Below are 20,459 nucleotides of genomic sequence, written 5' to 3'. Positions count from 1 at the left end.
CAATTGTAAAACAAAAGTGCCTACACCAACGCTATTTTAAAAAGAAAAATTTTCATGTTACTGTACTTCTCATTGAGTTATCAACCTTAGTTTTACCTCCTAGGCCCTACACAGACACACAGAGAACGTCCCAAATTCTATCGGGATTCACAGGTTTTGTCACTTGTTTTGTATTCTTCCTGACTTTGGACTTTTCTAAATCCATATTTGTTTCGGGCCATTCCACTTACTACGATCACCAACAATCAATTCCCTTCGGCATATCTTATATTATATTTTGTTGAAGAGTCACTAAGAAATTGGTGTTAAAATTTTGCTAAAAAGATATGTGCATTCTCCTTATCTATCACATGTACCTAGCTGTTTTCCACATTTCTTTATCTTGAAGTTTCTGAAAGGAATTATATTTATTTGAAAATAAAGCATCTCTTACAAACATCTAAATTATGTTTTCTGTATAAGTATACACATACTGACGTATCGATGTCTGGAGATACTGGCGATTTATGGGCCCAGTCCCCTAGCTTCCTCTTCTGTTGTTGAACTGTGTCTAAATCTAGCATCCGCTGTGTATATATATATATATATATATATATATATATATATATATATATATATATATATATATATATATATATATGTTAAATTCAGTAAGATGAAAATTTACGCCGCGAAATATACTGTAAGCAAACAGTCAAGGCGCGCCTTTCAAGAGAAAAAGTAAGTTTTACTGCAGACGACACTATCAGCGAAGCGGAGAAACTCGCTTCGGTGTACAGAGGAGCAGCTTGCTTCGCCTTGCGAACGGATGAATGACGAGCCTAGAATTTTAGTCGGCCAGCTGGTCATAGGCTGGACGGGAGTAGTATCGTGCTACGGGTTCGTAGAGTGACACCGAAGGCTGGAAGTGCACGTGAGCGAGATGAATTGTGCGTGTTTTTGTTTTGTTGTGTGATTCCCAAACTGTGTTGTTGTGTAAATAAATTATAGTGATCAATTTAAAATAAAGTTACCTGAATTATATGCTGCTCACTAGGACTGTTCATTCGTAGCTATCCAAAAAATGGTTACATGAATGAAATTTGATATTACGTTTATTTTTAATCGAATCAAAATATGTAAACATTTTTTATATAAAATAATGACAAAAGAAACAACGAATAGAAAATGTTGCTCGAGTCTTGTACTGATGAAACAGTGCCTTTAACTTACCAATCTTCGTGTAGATTGTCAAATTTTAACTGTGTCAAAGATGCAATGTGCAACGATAATGCTAGTTATTCAAATTTTGATCTCCCGAAAATCACAAAGGAACCCGTGGTTCGATTCTGTGATGAAACCAATTCCGTGTGTTCATTTTGTACAGAAAATGAAGACGATGAAAGTGAAAGACTGATTCAAAGTTGTCGCGAATTCTTTGACAACAGACACAGGAGAACGGAAAGATGGAAATCAAAATGGGAAGAACAGCAGACGAATTCGCCCGGAATGGCATCGTCATTTAATCAAAAGATACAACATTTACGGAAAGAGATAGTAAGTAGAAAAGTATTTTATCTTTACATTATTATTATTATTATTATTATTATTATTATTATTATTATTATTATTATTATTATTATTATTATTATTAGTAGTAGTAGTAGTAGTAGTAGTAGTAGTAGTAGTAGTAGTAGTAGTAGTAGTAGTAGTAGTAGTAGTAGTAGTAGTGGTAGTAGTATAGATACAAGTTGTAGTAACGTCATTTTATATTTACTTGAGGGGAGAGATTATCCATCTATAACTGTTATATTTTTTAATTAGTATATTATTATACTATTAATTAAAACTCATATAATTATTTGGGGGCCGTGGTGGCTCAGTGCTTGCCCTCCCCGCTGGCCTAGTGCTAGCACGTCCGCCTTTGGTGTTCGGAGTCCCGGGTTCGGGAGACTTGGAATTTTAACTGTCCTGGATACGTATGTGTTCGTGTCCCTGTTGTATTTGGAAAAGGTTAACGAAATCTTGTATATGAGGATACTCGGGTGCTCAGGAAACTGAGGGATGATTGGTTGATCTTTTTTTTTTTAAGTGGTAGAGTGTTCACCTCTAGTGCGTGGGATCCTTGGTTCGATTCCCGCTCTAACCAAGTGAACTTTGGGTGGACAAACACCGTGTGCGTCTTCTTCCGTTTCCTCATACTTTCTTCATTCCACCATTCAGAGGCGGATTTAGTCCATGGCCGGGGGACCTAGGCCGCCCCAGTTTTTGAGTGACAAAAATAACTGAAGCTATTATTTATATATTTTTGAAAGTTTATAGTAAACTCATGATATAGCTCTCATAGTCTGGATTCCGTTTGGGCCCCCACTTTTACCTTCCAGACCCGCCTCTTCCACCATTTCATTCATTTCTCATCCTCACTATCTCCTTTATCCTACACGGCATAAGCATGGGACGTAAAACTCACAAAATATTTCATTTCATGTTCATACAGCTATCTACGTTTCAAACTCAGGAGAGGAACAATTGCTCCTTGACAGCCCCAAATAACACACACCTGAGCAGTAGTGCTAGATCTATCCTTAAATTGTTTATCTTCCTTAAGTGTGATTGAATACGTCTTGAAATGAAATATGCTTAATGTCCCGAATGTATGATAAATCCAAATGAAAATTACGAGAAGGGGTACTCACAGGCGTTTTAGGGCACAGATTGTACCCAAGAAATTTTCTTTTTTCTTGGGGGGGAGGGGGAGTTTTTCATGGAAAAATAGTACGATCGAACTTTAGTCAACCTTAATGGCACAATGGACTAATTATACCATAATGACACTTTTAAGAACTGCAAAAAATTCCGAAATACAATACAATTTAGCCAACAAAGCTAGTTATCCTCTTTTCGTTACAGCCACTCCGGTCTTCTCGGCTCATTTGGGAGAAGAGGGAACGGTGGTTCAGTGATAGAACGCTTACCTTTGGGGTCTGGTGTTCCTGGTTCAATCCCCGTTCAAGTACGTTTGCGGTGGACAACATTGTGTTAGCGGGTTTCATCGAAACATTCCCGTTTCCTCCCACTTTCTCATTCCACCAATTCTTCCATCGTCATTCACTTTCCTTAATCATCTGTCTTCCTTAGCCTAACGGGCACAATGGTGGGAACGTTAAATTAACAGATTCCATTTCATTCCATTCTACTATTTTTTGTGGGAGAGAATGGTAAATTTGAAAGCATTACACCCAAACCAGGTGCGCACCCAGAAATTTTTGTTGGGCGTTCAATACAAGCCACTACTTCGATGTAGTATTGAACGGGTATTATTGTGTACCTGATAAGTAATTGTGAAATGCTTTCACCTATATTTTCAAAAATAAATAAGCAAATAAATAAATAAATAAAAAGATAGATCTAGATTATTTTTACTATAAAAGAGTACAGATGCAGTTTAAAATGTAACGTCCATGCTACATCAATCATTTCCTTGTGAAACAAGTATAGTTTTGTTAAGAAAGTGTACAAATGTATGTTGAGTTAGGCAATTTTGGGGGCGGTTTGGAACCGGTGGATCCCCCGTGGGTACGCCCCTGATCCAGACACTTGAGGAATGGACACCTCTGTTTGCGAAGAAGTCGAATAGTTTCTGCAAGATGTACGTAACCTCATGTTCTTTGCCCTAAGTTTACACGGATTTGTCGTCAAGATTAAAACACAAAAGGGAAGCCCGAGAAATTCTAGTGAATACAATAAATGCTAGCTATATAGGATATGGGTAGAGCAAAGAAAGACTTAGAGACTATATTGCTTGGTATCTAAATTTACATTGAATTAAATAGCACCTGTGACATTACATCGAACTTTACTATGGACAGAATGACACATTAATCTGTTTAGTCCCCATGACCAAATCCTGTTCTTGCATATTTATGAATTAGAGCCGCATCGAAAATTGCTACATAAATGCAATGCAAATCAAATAAGATAGTCCTTGCCACTGACCAAGTGGCTAACGCAGTGGTGCCCCCCCCCTCATGTCCATGACGCACCCCCCCTCAATTGCCTATCCGTAGGTGTTCTTCCATGAAAAAAAATCTTTTCGATTAATTTTTACACCCTCTCAAACATATTTATACCCCCCCAATATTTCAATGACGCAGTTTGCGTCATAGCCCCCCCTTGTGGGCACCCTTGGCTAACGCGTGCACTTTTGGCTCATGTATTTTCAGGTTTCATTCCCGGTGAAGAGTCTTGAACGCATTACGATGGTTCCGATTCCACCTGAAAATGTAGATCCTCTTTGGTTCTGAAAGAAAGAACGCTGAACGCAAACAAACAAACAAAAATGAATAGCTCTATGTACCTATAACCATAATCATGTGGTGTTTGAGAAAAGGGAAACAAGTCCAAAACGCTAATTTTCAGATACGCACATTTACAGATTTTTACCCATTTTCTTAACAGTGGTGACTTTAGCGGGTAGCAGGGTTGGCTGATTTAAACCAAGGTGGTTCAAACCATGGTTTAAACCTTGGTTTAAGCCATCTGTTTTTTTTTAAAAAAAACAACTGGTTTAAACCAAAAAGCGAAAAATGTTCGTAAAAGTGTGTGTTTGTAAAATCTTGATGGACACACATTTGTGGGTTATCACGTTTTACTCCCGTATATTATTCGTATTATATTCAGACCTAAATTCCCCATTCATTACTCAAAGGGATTATACTACAAAAGCAACTTTTGTTTTTGTATAAGTTTATGAATGTTTCTTATGTGATTTTTTTAGTTTATTATTATTATTATGCAGTTGCAAAGAAAAATTCTAAATATTGTTTCGATCTAATAATGTTTACTATTGATAAAATACATCGAAATGACGTATTTGGGGGGATGAGGCTGTCATACAAACCGCACGAGAGGCATTTATTGAAATCAAAAGTATCTTTGATATTTATTTATATATAAATGGGTCAAAATGGACTCAAATAATTCGTATTTTTATTCACTTTTCGTACTGATACGCCAATTAAGTCGTTGTATTTCTTTAGGTTGGACTAATAAAAGTTGTAGTGAACTAACTAGGACTAAATTAGTTCTTCTGTACTCTGCAGTATTTTGAAATTGTCCATGTGTAAATCTATATAATGGTTTCACTTGTTAAACTATTTATCTTTTTGTCCTTCTGAAATGACTCCTGACAGTTATATTAACAAGTATGTAAAGATCAGTACAACGTATTTTTTATCAGGAGTCCTCCGTGAGTAAGTCGGTAGACGTATCGCAGTTGTGGCCAATTAGTCCTGGTTTCGAGTCCAAATGAAGGACAATTCCCCTCGGATGTAAGCCGAGAAGCGGTTGGATTCCGCTTTAAGCGTTATGTGACCCCTTCCAACATAACCCGGTTGTTGCATAATACACCAAGGCGAAACAAACTTATTTCTGTCCATATGCGATATAAATACATAGAGCAAATTATTTAAACCCCAAAAAACCTGGTTTAAACAAAAAAAAAGTTTAAACAAAAAATATATTTTTTTGTTTTTTTTTTTAAATAAAAACCATGGTTTTTGCCAACCCTGGCGGGTAGGCCGGGTAGGCACGGGCCTACACCAAAATTTTGAAAAATACATAAACGCTAAAAGATGCAATAATGAGTAAATATATTTTCCACTATTTATATTAATGCAGGGATGCAAATAATATATTGTCGGTGCGGGCGAGTATTTAATATCATACAGAAAGTAAGTAAATGATTTCTATTGTGAGATGTGGTTAGTAGCTTTTATCTTGGGCGAGTAAAACTTTCTTGCTTATTTGCATCCCTGTATGGTATACTAGATAATTATTTAACAAATAGTATCAACCACCACTGTAAAAGTAATTTCCTACTGTCATTAATCAATTAAATATGTATATGTATTCATAAGCGAAGGAGAGGGTCTACCCAAAATTAAAATTCTAAAGCTGCCCCTGTTTCTTAGTGGCTTCGGTGACAATAGAATACTTTTCTTCAATGTTTATATTTAAAATATTAAGGAACAACATTCTATTGTCAGCACAATCCATTAACAAAATGGTTAAAAATCTTTATTATTATTATTATTATTATTATTATTATTATTATTATTATTATTATTATTATTATTATTATTTTTTTTTTTTTTTAAGAGATTTGATCTGAAAATTGAGGCTTTGGACTTGTTTCACTTTTCTTAAACACACAATTTACTCCTATTCTTGATTAAAAAACGTAAGAAGAAGAATGAGTTGATTTAGAGTTTAACGTCCTTTTCAGCAGAGATTATATGAGACGTGGGCCTACTGATTAACGTGGAATTCGAAGTACATGAGCTCCCGCCGGAAATCGAACCCAGGTCTCCAACGCTAAAGGCGCGTACGCTAACCTCTTAGCCACGAAGAAGCTCTAAGAAGAAGAAGAAGGAGAAGATGCTGGCACTTATGTAATGAAGTCGATAAGTGGAATTTTCGGTTACTTTATATCATATTTCATCACGTGTGGACTAGTTTCCTGATAAGGGCGACAGTACCGATATTGGAAGTGCACCATAACATTTTGCCGCAGAGTTGAATATTATGTCATTTATAGATATCTGTTGCCAGCGACGCAACTACGCTAGTTGTCGCTTGGGGCAAGAACTCGCCTTAGCGCCTCCTGACCAACCAAACCAAAACGCTCCCCTAAATATTTGCCCAATTTTGCGCCCTCCCAATCCGACGCCCGGGGCACAAGCCCCCTAGTTATGTCACTGTCTTACTATTGACGTCCCACAATAATTTTAACTATAAGTCAATTTTAAAATAAAAATACTTCAAAGAACGCGATATTTTTGTTTGATGCTTGATTACAGAAGACAGCCCTGACAATATAGCTGGAACTTCAGCAAATCTTAGACGCACCTTGGAAAGTAAATTACCAATAAAAATCCACAAGATAAGCGAATTACTTTGTGCATTATTCCAGAAAAGAATGTACCTAGCTAAATACTTCAGGGAAAATTTATTAAGACCAGGCAGTAGGACTTATAAGATTGTACTGTTAATACATCCGTCCGTCCGTTCCTCCACATGATAATTCTTGAATGAAATCGGAATTTTGAATTAAATGATGTTGTTTCTTCTTAAATAGACAGCTAGAGCAATTATATTGGTCGTGTTTATTAATGGAGTCAACGCATTAAGATCTTCACAGGTAACGTTGATGTTAATAGTGGCTATCTATATCCGTTTAAAATTTATAAAATCCCCTAGATTCTGTGCAACCTGCACAGTAGTGCGCCTCTAGAGCGGGAAAAACACAACTATTCAGTTTTAAAACATAGGCTACGAATATTTGAGGGGTCCAGACCTAGTGATCACTCTCCGAGAATGCTCCGCTGTAAGGAGCTTTTAAGTTCATTGTGATGTCTACAATGTAATAAGTCTTACTTTAAAGTTAATTCTAAAAGCATTTTTGAAGCGCTTAAAGAAAATGTAAAGGGTTTGCAAAGTTAAATTTTAGTTTATATTTAGTGTATATATATATTTAGTGCTCAAACCGGGATGTATGGCAAGACTATATATTAGTATGTCCGGGACGCCTATGACTTTCACTTTTTCATATCTCTAATAATGCAGAAATGAATAGGCTTTTCTTCTTTGAGGAATGAAATTTTTGAATAGTCTGAAGCATGTCTTCTATTACTTTTATTTAAAAGTTTATACAGCTAATTTCACATTTTCAACATAAGCAAATCTCCACGTTTAGTACTTTGTGAGTAAATGAAGGGAAATTTCAACATTATAGAAATTACTATTGTTTCCCCTTTAGGAGCAGGACTCTTGAAAACTCTGAAACATGTGTTATATTACTTTTATTTAAAAGTTCATGTACCGAATTTTATATTTCTAACGAAAGGAAATCGCCATATTTGCCACTATGTGAATAAATAATGGAAATTTTGAATATTATTGAATTTGCTTGCTTTTCTTCTTCTTTTTGGAATGGAATCCTCAGAAACACTGAAATACGCATTTTCTTACTTCTAATTAAAAGTAAACGCTGAATTTGCATCTCCATCTAAAGCGAATATTCACATTAAGCACTTTCTGATTAAACAAAAGGAAATGTGATTTCTTAAAAATGTTCCCGTTCCTCCCTCTTAGGAGATTTTTTTAAACGTTGAAACTCGAGTTTCTTTAATTTTAATGAAGAGTTTATGTGCGGAATTTCATTTTTCTAATTTCAGGAAATCATAAAAAAAAAAACTTTTGCCCCTCTTGGAATACTTATTTCCGAAAGTCTTTCATTATCTATTGCTTTCGTGACACTGGGAATATTTAATCCAAATTTCACGTTTTTATTTAAAGTCGTAGTATGGCTTCGGTGAGGATGAATCAGTCACTTCTGCTCTCTTATATATATATAGCATAGACAGATAAATTTAACAGTTGATTTCTTCGATTATTGAAGTTACTCATCAATTTTCAGCACCGGGTCTATATGGCATGTTAACTTATCATTTATTTGGAATCCGAACCATCGTAATGCGATTAATTTTTATTGAACTCCCACCGGAATCGAACCCGGGACCACGTGCACCAAAGCCGTAAGCGCTAGCCACTGAAGCAGCGAGGACGACTAGTAGTTGATGTACCTTACAATTTTTAACATAACTAAACAAGGAAGCAAAATGTCAAAGTTTTAGGCAAATGGATATGGATAGTTAATGAAAGTGAATGATCGTGAAATTATTTTTGTGCTCTTCAACGGAGATTGAACCTAGGACCACGGACAATAAAGATACAACGCTAGCCACTAGACCAACGGAAAGAGACTACCTGTGCTGATGATCACGGAACTAATCCCTATATTAAAAGTAATTCTACTTTGTACGAAATCAACCTGGCGTATGATACTTCAAAGGAGGATATTGTAAGCATGTACACTTTCTCTATATATGCTTAGTAATCTTCTAAATCAGTCGCAGCTTTGTTCATAGTTTAGAATTAGCTGCTTTATCATACAAACGCAAATTAGGGTAGGGGGCACAGTGGCTCAGCGGTAGTCGAGCGATTTGAGGGGCTAGGCTGACAATTGTAAGGCGAAGCGCATTGGTTGTTCGAGCCTCTATGAAGAGCGTGGGCGTTTTATTTCCTCTAGATGGTTTTATGTTCGTGTCTCTGTCGAGCTTGGTAGTAGTGAAAAGTGGCCGAAAGAAAAAAATAAGAGCAATAAAGAGTTTTAAATAAGAAACTCTGGTGTGATGGATCCCTGATTCGATGCCAGGCTATGAGAGTTTGCGTTGAACAACATATCGTCTTTCAGTTTGCTCGATGTTATTCTGTTTTTTTTTTCTATATTCCCAATCAACAAATTCTTCACATCCGTTCTCTTTCACTAATTATCATCTCTTCTAGCCTACAGAACATAAAATTCGGATGTAAATTGAAACATTTCATAGATTTTCACACAGTTCATTTTTTATAATTTCTGTTCTGTTTCTAAATTACAAATTTCTGAACGTTTCCCACCAAGGACATTATTGTTTCTTCAAATGTTTGTATGCATAGAATGAAATTTTATATATAGATGCTTTTGAATACACAATAAATGAACGTGATATTCAATTATAAACATTTTAGAAATTTCACCCTGTGGAAATGAGAAAGTTGGGTAAAATCAATTTAGCGAGCGCAGAGGGAGGGAAGGAGGAAAACTTTTTCATACTCGAAATTTACTATTTGGAGGCTTTTTGATACAGAGAAGTAAATATTAGATTTATTCACGAATTTAGAAAATTACACGTTAACAGAATGGGTAATAAGGAAGGGAAACTTTAAAACTATTGTTATTTCGTGTTTCTTTTCAAAATTCGTATACAAGAACTTAAATTTGGTAAATAGTTGATTTTTATACACATATCATCATCATTATCAGGCTTACGAACGCTGGGAATGCCTTGACTGTATGCAACCCACATTGCATTTGGTCGTGCGGGCTTACATAATAGCATAGGATATATGACTAGGCAACGGGCTTCCCCTCCATTTATTAATCGACTAAATGTTAAAATGTTTCAGTGTAAAATGGCCTAGTGCTGTATCTGAAACCTATTATAAATAAATAAATAAATAAATAAAGGTTCTGAGTTTGACCTTATGTGCTATGTGTGTAGGGCTGTACGCGATTATATCAAAAACTGCTAGTTATATTTCGATGCGGTTAATCGAATAAGCAATTCTTAAAAATGTATAAAATATTTGTAATAAATAATAATAATAATAATAATAATAATAATAATAATAATAATAATAATAATAATAATAATAATAATAATAAATGAAAATACTTCCTGCAACGTTTGAGAAAAACGTCTCATGAAATTTGCTGCAACCAGCAATTCTATAAAGTAAGACAAGCTGCATACAACAAAGGTGGTAAATAATTCTAAGCCAGTTTTCTGCAAATGATTTAACACTGATGATGAATGTTTAGGTCATTGGATATACCATGACTGTTTACATGACAGTTTTGCTCAACTTTTGTCAGAATATTATCAACCTTTTCTGTAATTAGTCGCCCACTATGAGGAGCATCTTGGGTATAGAAATTTCCAGAATGAGAGGGACTGTTTTATTGATTTTTGTGTCTATGTTTCCTGTTTGAAGTGTCTAAATATTTGAAGCTTACTAACACCGATCCTATAGGGAGTCAAGATGGCCCATTGGTAGTGCGCTTATATCTGATTTCAAGAGTCGGAGGTTTGAATACACTCCATAAAGATTGTTGGCGGACGACATTGAGAGAGAGATAAGGGAGAGAGATCCAAATTTTGGAACAGATAGAGATAAATTAATGTACGCAAGATTAGAATTGACGAAACAAATGATCGAACGCCAGTCATATTCTGAGGAAAATTGTGATTTTATGAAACATAAGAATTAAAGATCTCATGGTCAGTGAAAACCTACGAGCATCACACTCGCAATTGTCGAATTGAGGTAGAGAATTATTTTTAAAGCATCAAGTGATTGCGAGAAAGATATTAACATTTAGAAGATGAGGAATTACAAAATTCACAGCTTTCGGGGAAGGGGTTACGAACAGCGAACGTCGCGGCTATGAAGCCACGACGATAGCCAATCACCCATGGAGAATGTTACTTGACGAACTAAGTTCTTCTTGCATATATATCAAGAATACAAACACTTTTGTGGTATGATAATTGGAAATATACCTTTGTTTCTATTAGGATTAGTTATTTGTTAAAAATACCCAAACAGGCGTTGCAAGACGTCGAAAGAAACAGTGATGCTTAAGGTGAATGATAGGCGGAAAATTAAGCGTATCAAGTACCTTCAAATCTCATAAGTAAACATTGTCATCCAACATTCGGGGATCTAGAAATGGTACGAATATTCGTAAAGTACTAACCAGGATTAGTAAAAATACGAAATGGGATAAAAGGGTGTAAGAAATAAAATGATCTAAATCTAACATTGCAATCTACGGAAAATCTTACTTGCATCTTAGTCTCGATCTCGATCTCCTAACAAATTCCCGGCGGGAGCTCACGTGGTTCGGATTCCACGTTAATCAATAGAGCCCGTCTCATATAGCCTCGTTGCTGAATGGTACGTTAAACCCAAAATCAACTCAACTCGATCTCCTACGAGCTCTCCGTGCTAGTCTAGTGGGTACCGCATGTCTTTGGTGCACGTGGTTCCGGGTTCGATTCCCAGTGGGAGCGTATAAAGCTTTGATTTCAAAATCATTGACTTTTATTAAACATCCGTCTCTTTTAGTATATAAGAAATAATTGTGAGAATTAAACTAAAAGCTTTCAATTATCTAACTTCTAATATATCTTCGACGGAAAAGGTTGATTTCTATGTTTCACAAAATCACAATTTTCCTCAGAATATGAATGCTGTGCGATCATTTGTTTCTCCAATGCTAACCTTGCATATGTGAATGTATTCCTCTTGTCCCCACATTTGAATCTCTCTCCTTTCTCTCTCTCTCTCTCTTTCAATGTCGTCTGTCATGAATCTTTATGTCCTGGCATCAATTCTCCGACTCTTGAAACCAAATGCAAGGACTCTAAGGACTCTACCAATGAGCCATCGTGACTTCATATAGATTCGTTGTCAATAAACTGTGGATACACTTCAAACTTCAAACAGGAAGCATAGACGCTAAAATTAATAAAACATTAGCTAAAAATAGGCATAATAATAAGCAAAATAGACACAACATACATCAAAAGTACTCAAGAACTACATAAACGTTTGCATGTAGTTACTGAGAAAGAAAGGAAATTAATCATTGAAGAAGCACTCATTTCTTTCAGTAATTTGTGAGTAAATTAGCCCAGGAAAATTGCTCTTTGAATGGAAGAAGTATATTATTTTACAACAGCAATAAGTTGACAAAGGGTGCTTCAAACAATTTGCATCTTTATGAGAATGAAATCATAAGATATAACGCAGTTTTGCGACAAATTTTCTCATCTTCACGGTGCAATACCAGAATTCTGAGAATTCTAACAATTTTTGCACATTTACTAGTTTCAATTATCAGCTGTCGAACGACGTAATTCAGACCCGCTGCGACTGATATACCTTTCGATTTGAGATACATCTCGTGCGCAAAAGGCTAGACAAAGTGATATTTTGTAGTTGTTTTCACTACTATATCGAGCTATTCTAAAGGAAGGTTCTTACATATAATAATAATAATAATAATAATAATAATAATAATAATAATAATAATAATAATAATAATAATAATAATAATAATAATAATAATAATAATAAGTGTTTCGGTGATTTGATATTTAATTATTACACATTTTTTTCACGTATGCTTCATAGGGAGACCCATTTTATAAGGACTTAGTGTTCTGCCTTTAGTTTACGTATCTAACTAAACTATTTGGTAATGAAAATTTGAAAAAAAGTAAAATAAATAATAGAAAAAACAGCTGACTTCAAAAATGGCAAAAATGCAGATAATATTATTTTTTAAGAAAAGAAAAGGAACCGGTTTCCAAACGCACTAAAAAGCAAAAAATTAAAACATTTAATAATATATATAAACTGAATTGAAAAAAAAAGCACTAAAAAGCGAAAAATAACAAAAGCACTAGAAGACAGACAATAATGATAACAAAGCGATTAAAAGCATAAAATAATTTATTACTGTTTTCTATTAAAATGTTTTAAGTCATGCTAGGTCAAACGTACTAATGCCTCATAAAATTACCATCGAAATAATTTTATATTAGGCATTAATTTAGTCGACTTGACACAACTTCATTTTTTAATAGATAATAGTAATAACAACTTATTTTAGGCTTTTAACCGCTTCGTTATGATTATTGTCTATATTTTAGCGCTTTTAATTATTTTTCGCTTTTTAGTGCCTTTTAGAAATCAGTTATTTTTTTAAGATTCTGAAGTAAGATGACGGATGTTTACAGCTAGTTTAAGAATAAGAGACTAGCTGATACGCCCGTTCTTTGTACTGACTGAATAGTTTTATGTAATACAATAGATAACGTATTATTATTCACCCTTTTTCACCCCAATGGCCGGTAAGGGCTCAACTTCGACTTAATCATTATTGGGAGAGTCAGTATTCATATTAGCGACCCAGAGAATTATGAATTGGACACCAATGTCGATCCTTTCGTATTATTTTTTACATAACACCTCCTTCCAATCTTACTCCGCTTCTCACCTCAGATGTAGATAGAGGCTGAACCTAGACCGAATCGTTATGGAGAGTGTCACTATTCATTTCAGCAACCCTGAAAACTATGGATTGGACACTAATATCGGTCATATTCGATTATCTTTTACTAATCATCTCTCATTCTTTCTCCTCGTTTGCCAAAAAATGGAATTGCTATGTTTGCCGCCTCTGGGTCGACTCATGTACAAGAAATCGTCAAAATCGGTGAAACGGTTTAGGAAAAGTTAGCCATCAAGCATCGATACATTCATTTGTATTTATATAAATGGAATATCATACGTTGTGTGAATATATCAAAAGAAAACGATGGGGTATGTCATGAGCCTGCTCACATGAGACACGTCTCATCAACATCACGTCAAGGGAATTTGGCTTTAAAAATCCAAGACAACCCGGAAGAAGCTACTCAGCCTAGAAAAGTCATACGGCCCGACAGTCAGCCAGGAGATACGTTACGATCGTTTCTGACAAACAAGCAGTCGGGAGATATGTCACGAACAGAGTCAGCCGTGAGATACGTTACGATCGTTACAGTAAACATTCAGCCGGGAGACACGTTACTTTCAAACAGTCAGCCGGAAGACACATTACTATCGAATAGTCAACCGGGAGAAACGATATTGTCCGTCAGTCTAGTTTAGGGGGTAGAGAGTCTGCCAAGAGATAGTGTGACAGACAAGTGAACTTATATTTAAGTCTGTCAAAGTAGTTCCTGTCTTTCGAGTACTAACGCGAGTCTGAGACGTAGCCATTTCTAGACTAAATAGTTCAGACACTTCGAGTTCTAGTCGCCTTACGTAGGACAAGGAGACAACTTGTACCAGTCAGAAGAACATTGTGCAGCCCGGCAGAGCCATGGAAAGTCAACGGGAACCGTGATTCCTAGTGTTCATTCCTTCCAACCCCTTTTTACCAACAAACTGTCTCAACAAATTTTCTAAAACTTTCATTTTAATTTCTTTATAATTCAGACGGGTGTTGTCCAATCCCAAAGTAATTACTCTAAATCTGATAAGCATCCCAAGTTTCCTAATTGATAACGCAACTTTATTGAAACTTGGTTTCAATATTAGCACCCGTAAAAATTGTATAAGGCAAAAGAGGTTTTGAAAGGACTTCACAATTAATGGATGATGTTGAATAATGTAATGTTATTTTTTTGATTTTTTTGACAATAAAGATTATATTTGTGATAAGCAAACTGACAATGATGGGAAAACAATTATGGAATAATGGTTTAGCAAAGTAACGCGATAATAACTTTTTATCTGAGTTATCTTTAAAAACTACAACGAAACGCTAGTACGTGGCATGCAGTCTACCAATTACATGCAGATATAATCAATCTGAAATATCCACTTCAATCACCAGACATTTTACATAGATATAGGGTCTAACATGGGGGTCCTTAAGTTGCACGTTTTCTTTTCTTTCATGAAAACCTTTAGAATAATATAATTCCAGATTTGATTTGACGTTCAACTGTCCAATTACCTCTCTCTCGGCGAATGAGGCTACTTTTCGCCCTCATTAGCTATTCGAGATAATGCATGTCTTGGCGTTGTTTCATAATTTCAGGCGTTTCGAAGAATTTGAGGGTGGTTGCATACTTGATGGTTGTAGTTTATCATTATGGTTACATAGCACCTAACTAAATAAATATAGCTTAAAGAATCCGCGGGTTCATCGCCGCAGAAACAAATGAACGCTATTGTATGCTATTCTGGACGAAACCAATCCAGTCCATCCTACTTCTCAAAGTTTTGTAGTGTCTTCCCACCTACCCAGCGACCATTTTTTTTTTTACCTCGCAGCCTTTAGAACATTTGCGACTTAATATTTTTCCTTTACCCTCCCCTACTCGTCATAGAAGTTAGATTCCTAAATAAACAAAAGAACTCAGAGGGTTCTATATGTACGTCTGTGATACACAATATCATTTTTTTATTAGTTATAGGTAAGTACAGACTTGAGAGACACCGTCTATCACTTTAAACAGTTTTGCTATTTGCAACACCAGGTATTTGAAAGAGTGTAAAATGTTTCTTTAATCAAAATATTTAAGTCGGTTATGTAATTAGCCCCATTTGCTATTTAAAAATTCCAGTTCGCTATTGCTAACTCTATTCTAGAAAACTATGAAACACGTTCCTTTCTTTTCTGGTAGAACGAATTGAAAACTTTGTTCATTGTTACAGAAATATGGAAAAATACTTCTTTTTCGTCTTTTTTGCAATTATTCAATTACTAATATAATTCTTTAGTTAATGTGTTGGGCAATTATGTATATTTTATGGCACGAAACAGTGAAATTTAAAGAAATATGATGCATTTTTAAGCATATGGGTAATTTTAAAATGAGTAGAAATGAATTATTATTATTATTATTAATAATAATAATAATAGTAACTATGGTTTATTTATTTATTTTTTTTTGGGGGGGGGGGGAGAGAGTGTGAAACGAGACACGTCTTTTGTACGGAAACTAAAGCTGAACAGAGCGAAGTTTCTTTCTTTTTTTTTTTAAAAAAAAAAAGCCTTAAAACGCCTTGTGAGCATTATAAATTGATTTCTGAATTGTCATCAGGCACACACAGATCGGTTGAGCAACAAGACGTTGGTGATATAATTTGACAAAACATGGCTTCGGACCAGGGGTGCCCACAAGGGGGGAGCTATGACGCAAACTGCGTCGTTTAACTATTTCGGGGGGGTTAAAACCTATATAAATATGTTTGAGGGGGTGTAAAAATAAATCGAAAAGATTTTTTTTTTTCATGGAAGAACACCTATGAATAGACAATTGGGGGGGTGCGTCATGGATATAAGGGGGGTGGGCACCACTGCTTCGGACTGTATATCAAGATAATCCAAGTAAGAATAACGTGGTAACATTACCTAACTTGACACATTTCCAATTGTTCCACATATTTTAATACACCTAAATGTGTCTTCTGAATTATGTTTAGTGCTTAATTTCTTTATTTTCAGTCAAGTAGAATGTCTCTGGGATTAAAGAAAAAAAGAACTAAGTGTGTTTTTTTGTGAATGAGTAAAACACAGAGGTGTGGCGTGGTTGCCTACTTAGTCTAAGCTGTTACTTCTAGCGCATAATGCTTAATGTTCTGCTTCAATGCCAGGTCACTATTATATTATTTATTTTAATGCATTACTCTATTTACCCAGGGAAAATAGTCCATTATTTCCAAAACATTTTCTCAGACTAGGCAACACTAGTACATTTTCGATCAGAATTGCTCGAATTGGCTAAGGTAAGGTCAAGATGATATTTCGGAAGGCTTGTCAATAATTAATTTAAATGTATCCAAAATTTGAATAATTACACACAAAACATATTGTCGTGGTGTTCTTGTAATACCTTTGGCGAGTGGAATCATTCATGTAACCAGTGGCGTACGCAGAATTTTATCAAGGGAGAGGGAGAGGTTCAAGTACTCAGTCTAATATCATTTCAGTACAAGGGTGATTTTTGTCTCTCTCTCTCTCTGTATATATATATATATATATATATATATATATATATATATATATATATATATATATATATATATATATATATATATATATATATATATATATATTAATATAATAAGTAATTATTTTTCCAGCATATCGTGCTCAATAGAGGTTTAAACCCCGATACTCCCTTGCGTAAGCGACTACTGCTAACAAACTTCCAGATACAGCCTGGCAGGCTAGTTACACTGAAACCATGAACTTTTAACAAAATAAAAATAATAGGGCTGGAGTAGGGGAGGGATGGAATTTGATCAGGGCCTATAGTTAAAACTGTCACCATGGCAATCTCTTTGGGGAACCGAGGAAAAATCCTCGATTAGTCTGGATAACTGGCCACAGAGTTTCAACCCGGCATCGAAGTCAGAACGCATTCTTCCACTTGGTTAAATACTTTGAAGTGCTGCACTGGTCAATGAGACAAGTTTTCTTTTTATGTTTTGTTCCGAAACATAAGCTGTTAGTCAAGATGATATTTCGAACAAAGATCCAAAACATTTGCTTCCTTTATTCATATGTATTTTCCGTGAGCCAGTACTTAAATAAATAAATAAATAAATAAGCATGTATGTGGATATTTTGGGAGTTCAGGGAAAGAGAATCAACTCCTATTACCAAAGTTGTGAGAAAAAGATACATAAATTTTTTACGTTACGCTCATTAAGATGAAAAGTTGATTGATTGATTGATTGAGGTTTAAAGGGAACATCGACATCGAGACTATTTGTGCCCGTCACGATGAACACGACTGCCGAAACATGGACTGTATGTTGAAAAACGAACAAACTAAAAGTAAAGAAAAAAAAACTGCTGCAAAATGTAAATAAAAACCGAAAAGAAGAGACAATATAATAAATACGTGAGAATAAATATATAACAATAATAAATAAGAAATATACATCAGTAACAATAAATAGAATGGTAACAATGGATAAAATGTATGGCACTGTTTTTTTAATTATAAGAGTTATTTAAGATATCTGGGCATGCATCATTTTAGCTTTGAAAGGAGTTTCAGATATAGATATTTTAAAGATTAAATAGGCCTATATCCTGAATGACATAAAATGGAATTGATTCCCTTGTACGCTCCAACGCGCTATATGGATCATCCAGCTGAATTATAGAGAAGCTGCTGGGGTTAAACGTATTTTTATTTATGTAACACAATAATTAACAACATTTTATATCGTTGTTAATTGTACATAACAATACAACGTAGCGATACGTTATGAGTGTCATGGATGGTCAAATTGTGCATATGTAACTGAATGATGTGTTATTAGCACATCAACTTCCAGTGACATACTTTCTACATTCCTACACAGATATTCGATATCTTTTAATTCTGGTAGCACCTCCATCAACTGACAGTGCTGGATTGACAAAATTCTATATTCCTAACAGGGATCGAACCCGGGACCAAAAAGGTCCACGCATGCCGGATGCGAACGGGCGTGTCCACGGGTTGCGGATAGTGGAAAGGCCCTGAGATATGGGTTTAGCTGCGAAATAAGCAGGAATGACCTGACGAATAAGCTGTTGCGGACAATACGGCTAAGGGAGAAAACCCTGACAGAAAATTCTGGTCCTTCATGTTGGGGGTTGAGCGTAAGGGTAACAACCTTTCCTCGTAAAAATAATATTTTTGCGGATACCCTAACCCAGCCTCGGAATTGGAATGGAAATTTGGAATCGGAACAGCAGATGAAAAGGATAATGAGAAGGAAAAAGGATATAATACTAGCCACATGGAACATCAGAACCTTAGACAAACCCGGAAAACTAAAAGTAATAAGAGAAGAGCTGGATAAATACAGAGTGAACATAACTACATTACAGAAAGTACGATAGCAAGGAAATGGAATAATTAGAACCGGGAATCATATACTGATATACGGGGGAGGAAATACGAACACCAAAGGCACAGGGCTTTTGTTACAAATGTCGCTACAACCACAAGTCATTAAATTCTCCCCAAACAACGACAGAATGTGTAGTCTAAGAATAAGAGTAAAATTTTTCAATACGACAATATTCAGTGCGTACGCGCTAACAGAAGAAGCAAGTACGGACGAAAAAGAAGAATTCTATACGAAATTAGAAGAAGAAATAAGCAAAGTTCAAAGGCATGATATATAAATAATACTAGGAGAAGTAATACTAGAAATAATACTAGAATGGACTGAGAGTAATAGATTTTGCCAGTGGGAAGAACATGATCGTAAAAAGCACTTGGCAACCTAGAAAAGATATACATAAAGAAACATGGGACAGGTTGAAAGAATACTTCGGCAAACTGTTAAATGGAGGAAAAGAAGAATTGAAAGAAACGAAAGAAATAAGTAAAGAGAAATCGCCTCAGGAAAACTTAGAAGAAGCCATAGCCCCATCACTGGAAGAGGTACAAAAGGAAATACTAAAGTTAAAAATAACAAAGCGCCGGGAGAAGATGGAATAGAAGCAGAACTACTGAAGGCAGGTGAAAAAAATGAAATGAAATCTTTGAGTTTTACGTCCCACGGTTATGTCGGTTAGGCTAAACGAGACGGTGATGATGAGTAATGAATGAAATGGTGGAATGAAGAAAGTGGGAGAAAACGGGAGAACCCCGAGAAAACCCAAGTACACGGTGTTTATCCACCACAAAGTTCACTTGGCGGGAGCTGGGAGCGAACCCGGGACCCCAAGCACCAGAGGTGCGAAGGGAGGTGGAGAAGTCGTCGCAAGAACATTATATGAATTAATAATGGAGGTGTGGGAAAAAGAGAAAAGAATAAAACAAGACTTAATTGAAGAATTTGAAGTTAAGAGAGGATTAAGACAAGGCGATGTAATTTCAACAATACTTTTTAACATAGCGCTGGAAAAAGTAATACGACAGCTCCCTATTAACCCAGGAGGAACTATTTTAAATAGAACGGCTCAAATTCTAGCATATGCAGATGATATAGCAATCCTAGCACGGAACAGACACATACTAGAAGAGAATTACAAAGTAATAAAAAATAAAGCAAGGGAAATAGGACTAGAAATAAATGCAATATATATATATATATATATATATATATATATATATATATATATATATATGAAACTCGAGGATTCCAAGAGGACCAATAAGGAAGGGGATTTAAATATGGCTGACCATACAATAGAACGAACAAGAAAATTTGGGTACCTTTGCACGAGA

General features: G+C 35.3%; 1 protein-coding gene across 1 annotated transcript in view; it reads left to right on the top strand.

Annotated features, from left to right (window-relative positions):
- The first annotated feature begins 819 nt into the window (after positions 1-819).
- The window catches only part of LOC145688487 (uncharacterized), a 217,520-nt gene continuing 197,880 nt past the window's right edge, over positions 820-20,459 (top strand). The window contains exon 1 of the mRNA XM_081762795.1: positions 820-1,536. Coding sequence (XP_081618921.1) covers positions 1,168-1,536 — 369 coding nt within the window. The 5' untranslated portion in view covers positions 820-1,167. The remainder of the gene's footprint in view (positions 1,537-20,459) is intronic.

The sequence above is a fragment of the Thermobia domestica genome, chromosome 6, assembly GCF_964235325.1.
Source record: "Thermobia domestica chromosome 6, izTheDome1.hap1.1, whole genome shotgun sequence".
In the NCBI taxonomy this organism is placed as follows: Eukaryota; Metazoa; Arthropoda; class Insecta; order Zygentoma; family Lepismatidae; genus Thermobia; species Thermobia domestica.
The sequence above is the reverse complement of the archived record's forward strand: the minus strand, read 5'-3'. Positions and strand labels throughout refer to the sequence as shown.